This window comes from Arachis stenosperma, chromosome 6 (genome assembly GCF_014773155.1).
Source record: "Arachis stenosperma cultivar V10309 chromosome 6, arast.V10309.gnm1.PFL2, whole genome shotgun sequence".
In the NCBI taxonomy this organism is placed as follows: domain Eukaryota; kingdom Viridiplantae; phylum Streptophyta; class Magnoliopsida; order Fabales; family Fabaceae; genus Arachis; species Arachis stenosperma.
The window spans coordinates 132,078,831-132,090,680 of record NC_080382.1 but is presented as its reverse complement, the minus strand read 5'-3'; the positions used below and the strand labels follow the sequence as shown (position 1 = coordinate 132,090,680).

Below are 11,850 nucleotides of genomic sequence, written 5' to 3'. Positions count from 1 at the left end.
CCAAAACAGAGACACAGAACCAATAAAATGAATGATGATGATGTATATTTTTTTTGATACGAGGATACAAAAAGAATAAATATATGCTAATAAGAATTAATCTAGTACCTAAAATTTGATATCAAATAATAGAAAATAAAATTCTGAATAAAATGAAAAATTTAAAAAAAATTCTTCTACCTCAATTTGATTTTTTGATACAACAATTAAAAGAATCACTCTACTTCTCCTGTTTACACCCAATTTTTTCAAAAAAATTCAAGAAATTTTCATTCATCAAAATTGAAAAAAAAAATGTGGCTACAAAATTTAGAGATTTTTATATTTCTTAGTTCCAAAATCTTCACTAAAATAAAATGGGTCAAATCATAATTGGGTCTAAAACAAACAAAAACAAAATAAAATAAAATAAATATAAAATAAGTTTTAAAATAAATACTAATAAAGTAATGTCTATTTGATCTAACTTGACTAACGAGAGTCTTCAATGCAATTTGTAAATAGTAAGACGTTTGATTTTCCATAATCGTTAACCATTGTCTTGGCCAATTCTTGCTACATCTCTTAAACAAATGATTTAGTCATGTTTACAAAACCTTCTTTTATTCTCTTAGTTGTTGCTCTTGTAATTGGACCAATTGACATATAACAGTTCTTAGTTTGTTCCACAGAACTCGTATCATGGAATTCGCCAAGAGGATCGACAAACACGTCTCCTTATAAATTGGTTTATGGCCATGGTGCGATGTTGCCTTTGAAAATTAATCTTAATACTATGCGAGTGATGAGGCAAGATGATTTGCCAATCGAAGACTATTGGAATACAATATTTGATGAACTAAATGGTTTGGATGGTGAGCGTATCCTAGCACTCAATAATCTTATCTGTTAAAAAGAGAGTATAGCTCGTGTTTATAATTGACAGGTGAAAGAAAAAGTTTTTTACATTGGTGAATTAGTCTTAAAGGCTATTTTACCATTACAAAAGAAATTGAGGGCTTATGAAAAGTGGTCCCCTAATTGAAAAGAACCTTATCAAGTGATCAAGTTGTATTCAGGAAATGCTTATAAAATTAAATATGTTGATACTGTTGTCAAAGCTAAATCAATTAATGGAAAATATTTAAAACAATATTGATGTCTAGAAGATAATATCTAAAATAAAAGACAAAATGTCGATACCATAAAGATAACAAAAGTGTAAATGAAAATAAATACAAAGCAATTTGGCTCCAAAAGCTCTTCCAGGTCGAATCTGAGACACACTCTTTCCTCATCAATCGAGGTATAGACAATAATTTTTTTATGTTCTTCAAATTGTAACTTCTCGTATTTTCTTTTGATTTCAGCTCAAGTGCTTTTCATTTTGTATAGTTCTCAATTAAGGTCTTTTTTTCTCTTATCAACTTTGAGGAAAGGACCTTGCAGTAGAGCTTCATCTGTGCGAACTTGAACAAGTTCTTTTTCAAGTTTCTCTCTTTGTCGAACCAGCTATTTAAGAGTATAGGCTGCATGAGCAACATTTGTTTTGTATTTGTGATAAGTCTTTTGTGATGATGCATACAAAACTTCAAGTTGTGCATATTTTGTCTCAATCTCTGTAATGGCTTTCTTGTAGTCAGTAAACTTGCTATGAGAGATGAACAAATTGTTAATAATTTTCATGAATTTCTTCACTTGTTCGGAGAAGTTGATAGGTACTCGATACTCAAGAGTTGAGCTCATAATGTCAGAGAACAAACTATTTAGATCATCTTGATTCAACCACTCATCAACAGTGTGCTTCGACAGATGAAGAAGCCTCTTTAAACTTTCAAGATCTTGTGGAGTTAACTCTTTTGGGAATTAAAATTATAGTGACTTGTTGATGGATAAAGATTGAGGAGTCACTTCCATTTTGTGGGATAAATTAGAAACAAGAGCTTGGTTCGGTGCAGATTGTTTGCATTATTGGTGCGTGTCGACACCAAGATTAGCTTCATCACCAAGTTTTAATGTCTCATTAACCTGAGGATCAGCATGGGAGGCAGGATTAATATCTTCTTTTAGTTTTCTCATTGGACTGTTTTTAATGGAAGGAGAAGAAGGAGCTATAACATCGACATCGATCCTTTTAGGAAAAGCTTCTTTTTTAATGGTCTAAGCTTTCAGAAAATTTCCTTGTAGGTTTTTAGAATCTACCCTCTTTAATAGGATGATTGATTTCTTTTTCATCATGCAAATAATGTAACAAGACATGCCCGCTTGATGAGGAGGATGGTAAAGGTTCTTTGTTCTTTTGGTCAGGAGATTTGTTTTTGGTGGGCGTTATGTTTGAAACTAAGGGTGACTCTTTAGTGGATTTTTTTTACATGTAATGGTTAAGTTATAAGTGTTGAAAGTCGTGTTAATATTTGGTAACATAATTTAGTGAAACAAAATAGTTAAAAATTATCGAAATACCTCAATTTCTCGAGTTAGTGAGTTCGAAGAGTGCATAGAATCTATGGCAGTTTTGTTAAAACTCAAAGTGTTCGAAGAGACAGAGGAATTGTTTGAATTGTGGGAGTGTCCCTTATAGACAAGTCAACAGGCTTATCAGCAGGTTCTTGACATGGAGAGTCTTCTTATATATAATATATATTTTTAAAAAGGAATGTATGAAAACTCATGCTAAAGAAGATAAAATAGAAGTGTTTTGAGTTACCTTGCTGGTTTGCTTGACTTTTGGTTCAGCTTTTTGTGTCTTCTTCTTTTTTTGATGCTATGGTGGTTCAGCTTTTCTCTAAGGTCTTAGAGGTTGGTACTTCAATGGTATCTGGAAAAAATTAAATTCCTAAACTTTACGGATCCCGATAATTGTTGTCGTTGTCATCTTTCTCCTGCTGAGGCGGCAGACTAAGTGTTGATGCCGATACCCCACCAACAATGCACATCTGCTTGTTATACACTACTATCTGGTCTTCCAAGCGCTCTAGCCACTCCAACTTCTCTATCAGCTCCAACCTGATGGCAACGGTGTCTTCTACACATACAAGAAGTTCGTTGTACCTCTCATCAAACTGCTGAGTTTGTTGGTGAAGCTCTTGTGTAAGCTTCTGCACCTCCTCCCTCAAATCGACAACTTTCTCGGGATTGGCAGGGCTGGTGGCAGAGGTATAAAGGCAGATGAAGCCGCCAATGTGGAGGTGCAAAAGCCACTGGCGAAGAACAACCCCAAAACATAAACGTGATTCTTGTAGGGCTCAAAGGCGGTCGCGCGCCAAACCTTATTAGGATCAACGATTGAGGCATTGGAGCCGGGGTCGTCCCACTAGGTTGAGATTGCTGGGTCGCAGCCTCCAATCTATGCGCGTAGTCCTCTTGTGTAACACATATTGTGATTAAGATGATAGTTAATTGACTTTAAACTGAATGCATTTCAAATTTAGAATTAATTGAAACTCATATAATGAGCCGAGACCGCTCATCAGCAAATCTCTCTTTGTTAGAGTAAATCCCTATAATAATCCCTGAGATTCAGTGGATTACTCAATTTGGTCCTTGAGATTCCAATTTCACCATAATAGTCCTCCAGACTCAGCTCCGAGCACCATAATGGTCCCTAGGTCAATTCCGGTGCTGACTCAGCTGACAGAGTGCTGATGTGGCACTTCTATGCCACCCTGGAAGTTCTCTAAACGACGCCGTTTTGGTTTGGTGCCCATTCTTGAGAAAAACGATGCCGTTTAGGTGTGAAAGTTGCATCAAAATAAGCCTGATTAAACATAGGAACTCCTTCGTCTTCTACACTCACTTTCGTTCTTCTTCTTTTTCTTTTTTCCTTCTTCGATGGCAAAATATTAAAGGTCAGTTTCTTGGAATTCTTTGTGTCACGTGACGACAGTGACGTTGACGGAGTGCGTTTGATCATCTTCTCCTCACTTGGAAGCTAGGTCATGCGGCATTATCTAGTGAATGAAGGTAAGCTTCGCTTTTTTTTTTAAAGGTGATTATTTGGTACAATGACGGTGTTGTTAATATCGTTGATGCAGATGACTGGTAGCATTTCTTTAGTTGCTAGGGTTTCATACATTTTTTGGTGGGTTGGGGTTTACATTCTGTTTTTTCTAATAGGACAAGGATAGGATAAAATTACATAAAGTGAATATGTACTTTAAAAATTACATAAAGTAAAATCCGAATAGTTGAAAATAGAATTGTGGTAGATATATGTAATAATCAAGGTTATATTTGATGCTACAAAAGAATAAAAGGTGTTGCACAAGAGATAACATGCCTTCCATAAGCTCCATATTCAATGTACCTAAAAAAGATGCTTGCATGGATTGAAATGTTATTATACTGTTGTATCTTAAAATTTCTATCAAATTTTGCATTCTAAAGTTATATTTCTATGTTTTTTTGTAGATGAATGAATTACTCAATATTATGAAAATTTTAATAAAAATAAAGAAAGAATATTGGTATATGCATTGACATAAAGCACTGCTAGTGGCTCCTTCCTGGTAGAGACTTGGAGAATGGTTTAAGGAAATTGAGTAGTGACAAGGAACTAAATAACTAATAAAGATAATCATTTGTGATAAGAAGAATGGAGGAGTGGTTGATGTGTACTATGAGCATAGTATTTCGATTACAAAGTTATTAGTAGGTAAGAAGTTCGTGGTGTATTTGGATGATGGTAAAAGTGCTGCATCTCTTACAATTGGAACTCATAGAAAAGTGTTGCATCTCTTACAAAAGGAGTTTGTGTTATTTTTTTCCTTCATAGGTTGCTGTCCCTACAAGGCCTTTAAAGTTGGCATAAAGAAAGAAGTCCTCTCTACTAACATCATCTATCCCATTCAATCCAATGCGGAGTGCTAGTTCAAGAACAACAGCAAAAATGACAAACTACATAAAATTTGTACCAACTCCAAAGAAGAAGAACTGAAAACTTTAGATCATATATATATATATATATATATATATATATGCCTTTATTTTTTGTGAAAAACTTAGACAGTGTTTGATTAAAGATGTGCAATCTTTAGTGTTATTTTTTAGTCTATAACTATGATTGTGGATAAACATTATACCACATAACCTTTTTTGCACTATATTTAGTATCTTGTACATTGATGATTATATAATTATGACTCCTTATGGTAATTTATTATTTCCATTCTTTATACTTATTACTTGAATCATTTCCATTCTTTATACTTATTACTTGAATCAGGCATCATTCATAATATGATGCAATTACAGGATCAATACTTTGCATATATTTCATTATAACAACTTCAGATTTTTTTTATTCATATATTTCATTCATTACATAAACTAACAACAAAAAGAACATTACTATAACAACTTCAGATTTTTGCATTCATATATTTCATTCATTAAATATATAAACTAACAAGAAACTGCATTCAAATTTTACAGAACATTACAACAAAGAATCATTTTTGACTCATAACATCATCTTCTAACTTTGCTAATCTCCAGGCAAAGTTTAGCTTTACTTCATCATTTTGACTAACAAGTTCTGATTTTTCGGCACCTTCATCTTGTCCAGTGTCTACCCACATAAACCACCCACACCACCTCTTCCCATTTCTCTGAAACAAACAAAAAATTTAAATATGCTACAGAAAAAAAAAGAAGAACTAACAACTTAACAAAACACTAACAAATTAACTCACATTATAATTAGGACAACAACAAAAAAGTTTGTTTAGATTTAAATCTATCCTAAACCATCGCAAAACTGGATGGCAGCCACAGGTACACCATTCCAACACGCGTGTTGTATTCCCACTGTCAGTAGTCTTCGTACAGTACCCATTCGAAGGTGACTTTATCAAATTGCTTGCAGCAATGCTCCCACTTCCCATAATAGTTTATTAATGTCAAATAAGTGCAGATGATCAATGAATTTCGATTAAGAAGAAAAAGAAAAAGAAGAAGAGGAACGCAATCTAAACATTGAGAATAAATTAGGGTTTTATAATGGGAGAGGGACCAAATTGGGTCCAATTACAATATTTCTAGGTCATATAGCTGTTGGGAACCTCCAAGGTGGCAAAGGAGTGCCACATCAGCACTCCGTCAGCTGAGTCAGCACCGGAATTGACCTAGGCACCACTATGGTGCCCGGAGCTAAGTCTGGAGGACCATTATGGTGAAATTGGAATCTTAGGGACCAAATTGAGTATTTCGCTGAATCTCAGGAACTATTATAAGGATTTACTCCTCCTTGTTGCCCTTCAACGTAAGGATGAGCACGGGTCGGGTTGGTTCAGATTTAAGGTTAAATTAGAACCGAACCAATTGAATTGTAATTGGTTCGATTTGGTTCGGATTTTTATTTTTTTGTGTGTACCCGAACCAAACCAAACTAATTAAAAACGGATTGGTTCGGTTCGGGTAATTAGGTACCCGATGAAACAGAAATTCATAAAAAAAAAAAATTTTATCTTAAAAATTCTGTAAGTACAATAAACATGTAATATTAATAGAAATAATCCAAACATGTTAAACAGCAAATACATTAAAAACTAAACACATTAAAATCCAAACATATTAAAAGGCGAGGAAGTATGGAGAGCCAATGGAGTATCTGTACAATGTGTATAATGGGGTTTAGGGATGTTCGATTCAGTAGAATATCAGATGTTTATTATCTCTGATACCCAGATGGTTATTCTAGATAGTATGTATGTATTGTGTTTGAGAAATTAGTAGTATTTTATTCTAGATGTTCATTTTTTTAACTCATATTAGGATAAATAGCCCATTGTACATATTGTACAAATACTCCATTGACACCCTAACAGAATTCTTAAAAGGCACACACACACACACACACATATATATATATATATATATATATATATATATATATTAAATTTTTATTTTTTATTTAATTAATATATAGTCGAGTCTATGGATTAGTTTGGGTTCCTCACCTCCAAAACCATTATCCACTAGAAAGAGTCATTAGTTTGGTTCAGGTTAGACCCGAGATCAATTTAATTGGTTCAATTTAAGTTCGGATACGTGCTCAGCCCCTACTTCAACGTATGGGCCCAAAGTGATCTACGAAAAACAAAGTTATAAAAAATAGACATGAGAAACAACAGCCATTTTCAATGCACAAAGAGCCAAGAATAATTAAGGAAATGGATAATAAAAAAAAATCAAATCTTTAGCGCCATGCATGGAGAAATGCGGTTCGAGAAAGACTTTGTACACCACGTATGGGAGGAAAAAAAAAACTTGAAGGCAGTGTCCAAAAAAGGCATGCACTTTGAAGAAGTAGTAGAAGATCAAACCTTTAAAAAATCACTTCGAACGCAATTTTCAAACTCAGTCAGTTTCGTGAAACAAACACAAACGCATGCATATGTGAGCAAGTTTCAGAATTAGAATTTCAAAATTAAAGTATTCGTTGCCTTATATACTCTCCTGTTCACTCTTCACGTAACTGTTACAATTTCAACCGCCAAGCAGTCCGTTGATTTAAAAAAATTTAAAACCTTTATTTGCACATCATGATCTAATTTTATTACTATGGTCTAGGTACATTTGAAAATTTTCTAAATTTACATCTAATTAAATGTTTTTTAGGTAAAAAACAATTATTTGCAAAAGTGAATATACTAAAGCTAAATATTTATGTCTACATCGTGACATACTTGATTTAATATCTTGTGTAGAGATTAAACTCTATTGTAATTTGATCAACTTAGAAGTAGAAAAATATTTTCCAAATTGATTTCGAAAACCCGGTGAAAAAGAACAAAAAAAATTGACTAGAGTTAATTGTTTAGCATTACGCCATTAACATTTAAATAATTTTACGTTATAAGATACTCAATTAATTCTCGTAGAAAAAATTCACTCAGTTAAAAACTTAAAATGGGTAAAATCAACGTTCGCTTGAAATAACATTTCATTAAATAAGTTCAATGATACAAATATTATCTGCAGGGAGAAAAGTTCTTCCATCTCAAGGACTTGCAAGTTTCTCCCTATTTTTCCCCCTCCTAAAATGTTATTACCTCCATTTTCTGAACTCTGATGAAACAAAAACTAAACTTGCATGTTGCAATCGTGGGCAGTGTAAAGTGTAAACTACGTTTGAAAAATAATATATGTATAAGCTCAACAAATTCTTCGTTACTAAGTATGTGATATTGTGCTTTGCTGGTTGGCTTTTTCAGCCTCAAGCTTCCTTAACATTGATGAACTCAGCTTAACTTCACCCAAACCTCCAGAGACCAAATCTACAACTTCAATCTGCATAAGATCCACAGAAACAATTTATAATATGTCATAGAAAATAAAATAAAATAAACAGCTATACCTTTAACTGTGAAAGGCCTCTTTCAGCTCTTTTCCTGTTTACTGCTAGTCCACCGGGCACTGTCTCTTTGCTGTAAGATAACCAACTCGAGTCAGGTATGAAAAAATCAGTAATGACAACTTGAAAGTCATAAAATCACTTCTGTTTATGAACCTGCTCAGTTATCTATCAGAGCAACACTCTAATTATCATGATCAGCAACATCAGGAAACAACAAATAAAAATGGCATAACACAAGCTTGCAAATTACAAACCTTACAACCACAGCCTCCAAATCCCTATCCACGACAGAAGGTCCATAAGGATCTGTGATTGGTACAGCTTGCACTTCCAGTTCTGGCTTGATAGACTGCATGTTTTTGCAAACCAATTTCAAATAAAAATTTATATAACTGTTTTTTTCTCTTTCACATTAATCTTAAATACTAATTATACTATGCAATTGACGTATGGATGCAGATTAGGACATCATTCATTTTCTTGCCCATCCACCCTCAGAACAATACAAAGGCACACCACTTAAAATAGACATGCATATGTCAACAAAATAATAAAATAACTTCACCCTTCATGAAGAGGGTAAACTTTTCTTGGTTAATAATTATATGTAAGAGTGTAAGGAAAACTGCCATTGCCTCTGTACCTTTATGAAGGTTTCAACATTGCGTATCCTTTCCTCAATGGGTTGTATCAGTTCAGCAAACTGCAAAGTGGAGAAGGATCATATAAGGAAATTTCAAATCTAAAAGCAAAAGCAAAAGCTGAAGAGATGAAGATAAGAGGCTCTTTTGTGAGTATAATCCACAGACCAAAAATTATAACTTGGTAATAAGGTGATCTTTCATCTTTCATCTTATAGTTACCACTTAACAAGCTCAATTATACAATGTTTAAATTAATGAGCTCCTATACAATTTAATAGAGAAGCTTTTGTAAAAATAAAAAAATAATCCCCAAATTTCAAAACTGAATTCTCTACCAAAAAAATTTCAAGAGACAAAAAATTTAAGTGCTTAACAGTTTCGTCAGTTTAAGCATGATACTCAGTTCCACTGCTTGAAATTTTGCACATTGACTACTGAAATTACTCTATAATTTGAATTCAAGCATACTTTTCTAATTAATTTGATCAATCCGAAAATAATTTGACTCAGACACCAATAGTAAGTTACAAGAGTTCAGTGAGAGAAGATGACACCAAAAGGGGAAAAAATGAAACAATCAAAGGCTGATTGTTTCTTTCTTGTGCTAACTCTCAAGTCTCAACTAATGAATGATCATGTCCTGGAGTAACAGGCTCTTTAGCCATGACTTTCCATAACACAAACCTTACCTGATTAAAGTTAAAGATACAACCGCGTGGAGCAAATAAAAAAGGTTCATATTTTCAATTGAACTAAGAGGGTAAAAAAAAAATCCACCTTGCAACAAATCAGCCGGTTCAAAAAAGTTAAATGTTATATAAACACATCCAAATCAAGATTTGGCTGAACCTGTTATATGTAAAGTGTAACATAAAAAAAAGGCTAACCTGCTTCTTTGCAAGCATAGGTCCGTCGCAAACTCCGATCACAATCCGCTGCCTTGCCAATTTTGCTGAAGCCTGCTAAAAAAGTTTCAACATTTCACATTACATAGATATATAATCTGGAACTTTCTAAATGAGAGAGAGAGAGAGAGAGAGAGAGAGAGACGGTGAGGAAGAGGCGGTGGCCATCGTGCAATCGGTCAAAGGTGCCGCCGTTGACCACAGCTTGGTAGGTGTTGGGAGGAGAGAGGGTGGGAAGCAGCATGGGATCATCTTGAGCGGCCATTGGAATAGCTTATATTCAAAACAAGAAAAGGCGAACACATTGATGCACCATTTCTGCTGATTTCAAAACATAACTATTTCTAGTTCTAGTGTTACTTACCGTCAGCCTCGCTTTTCTTCTGCTGCAGGTTCAACATAACAGCAGAGGCGTCTCCTCCACAACGTGCGATTCGAAAACAACGGGCCTGAGCTACACAGCTCAAAACATAAGATTGAAGCTGTAATTATACTACTGCGGCTAGATGAAAAATTGTAACGAATAAAAATGAGCCCAATAGTCCAATTAAGATAGTTTTACTAGTTATTAATCTACTATAAATAAATAGATATAGTAATTAGTAAGAATGTAATTGCAATGAATGATTTTAGTGATTGATTCCTATCTCTTAAATTCTTCCTCCTTACATTGGGGCTTTCATTGGCCACCATTTTCCATTTTCATGGTGGTTTGGCAATCTTACCTCTAATGGAGCAAATTGGAAGTGTAGTTGAGTATTTTACTGCCTTTTTATCTTAGGTTCAAAAATCGGATTTGAATGATGCTGAAATATTGAAGAATTTTCTCAATGGATTGAACAATTATATCCATAGAGAAATTATCTTTGATGATCCTAAAACTCTTCGGGTTGCATTTTATTTAGCAAAATTTTATGAAGAAAGATAGAAAAATCCTTTTTCAGAATTTTCAAAGCCAAAATTATCATATCAAACACCAGAACCAGATTAAAAAAAAAATTCATCAACAGAAATTACATATCAATCACAATATCAAATTCCAGATTCAGAATTTCAAGCAAAAATTCAAATCCAGTGTTCCATAGTAGACACAACAGAAAAGCCATCAACAGAACACGAAATCAGAAAATTAGAAGCTGAATCATCAATCGAAATTCAAGAGCAAACGAAATTACAGACTGCGGATACAGAAATTACAACCTCAAGAATTCAACAATCTAATTCAACACCTTAACATAAGTTTTTAGCATCAAAACAACAATTCCATATCTGCAATGGGAGATTCTGATTCAGGAATCGACCTACCTGAATGCCAAAACACGACCTCTGAACACCGGCGATCGTACGTGGTGGAGAACAGAACCAGCTGAGGAAGGCGACGACGTCCACAACGGCAGAACCACTCGGGACAGCCGCGGCAGATCTATTGGATCTGGAACCGACCCCAAAGCCGCCTTGCTGGTTCACGGACGCGGCGGTCGTAGGCGAAGCAGCTGCGAGAAAGACCGCGACGAACGACCCGGTGGCAGCAAGCGGCGCCTCCACGAAGGGAAAGCTCGCAACGACCCGAGTTAACGAAGCGGCGAAGATGAGAGGAGGCGTTCTGTTCCGTCGTGTTCCCTCAATCGTGGCCAAGCCACCACTACTCCTGGCGGCGGTATTTCCCTGGGATCGTGAAGTTGAGACCCGAACAGTGACTAAGCCTCACGCAACGGCAGTGGCGGCTTCGGGAGAAGACAGAGAAAACGCAACAGAGAACAACAGTGAGGGAGGAAGGAGAAGGAGGAACCGGAGACGAACGGTAAACAAAATAATTATGCCCCATGCTTATGCCCCAAAATGTGACGTGTGTAATTGTGTCACACTGTCACTGTATGTCTCTCTCAGATGTTTTGTGCGCTCTGAAAGGCTATTTTGTTTTTAAATGGACAAATATGATGCGTTTGCTTATTCATTGATATAA

The 11,850-nt window shown here is 34.9% G+C and overlaps 1 protein-coding gene across 2 annotated transcripts; it reads right to left on the bottom strand.

Annotated features, from left to right (window-relative positions):
- Nucleotides 1-7,891: 7,891 nt before the first annotated feature.
- LOC130932874 (phosphopantetheine adenylyltransferase-like) lies at nt 7,892-11,762 on the bottom strand. 2 transcript variants are annotated; one of them, XM_057862327.1, is made up of 8 exons: nt 11,193-11,762; nt 10,252-10,341; nt 10,033-10,160; nt 9,870-9,941; nt 8,982-9,041; nt 8,593-8,687; nt 8,339-8,408; nt 7,892-8,271 (listed from the first exon to the last, which is right to left on the bottom strand). In XM_057862327.1, the coding sequence occupies exons 2-8, from the start codon at nt 10,286-10,288 to the stop codon at nt 8,155-8,157; spliced, it is 579 nt and encodes a 192-aa protein (XP_057718310.1). In that variant the 5' UTR covers nt 10,289-10,341; nt 11,193-11,762; the 3' UTR covers nt 7,892-8,154. The 2 variants fall into 2 exon arrangements, with proteins under 2 accessions (XP_057718310.1, XP_057718311.1); XM_057862328.1 differs by having other exon boundaries at nt 10,252-10,336.
- Between the last annotated feature and the right edge of the window lie 88 nt (nt 11,763-11,850).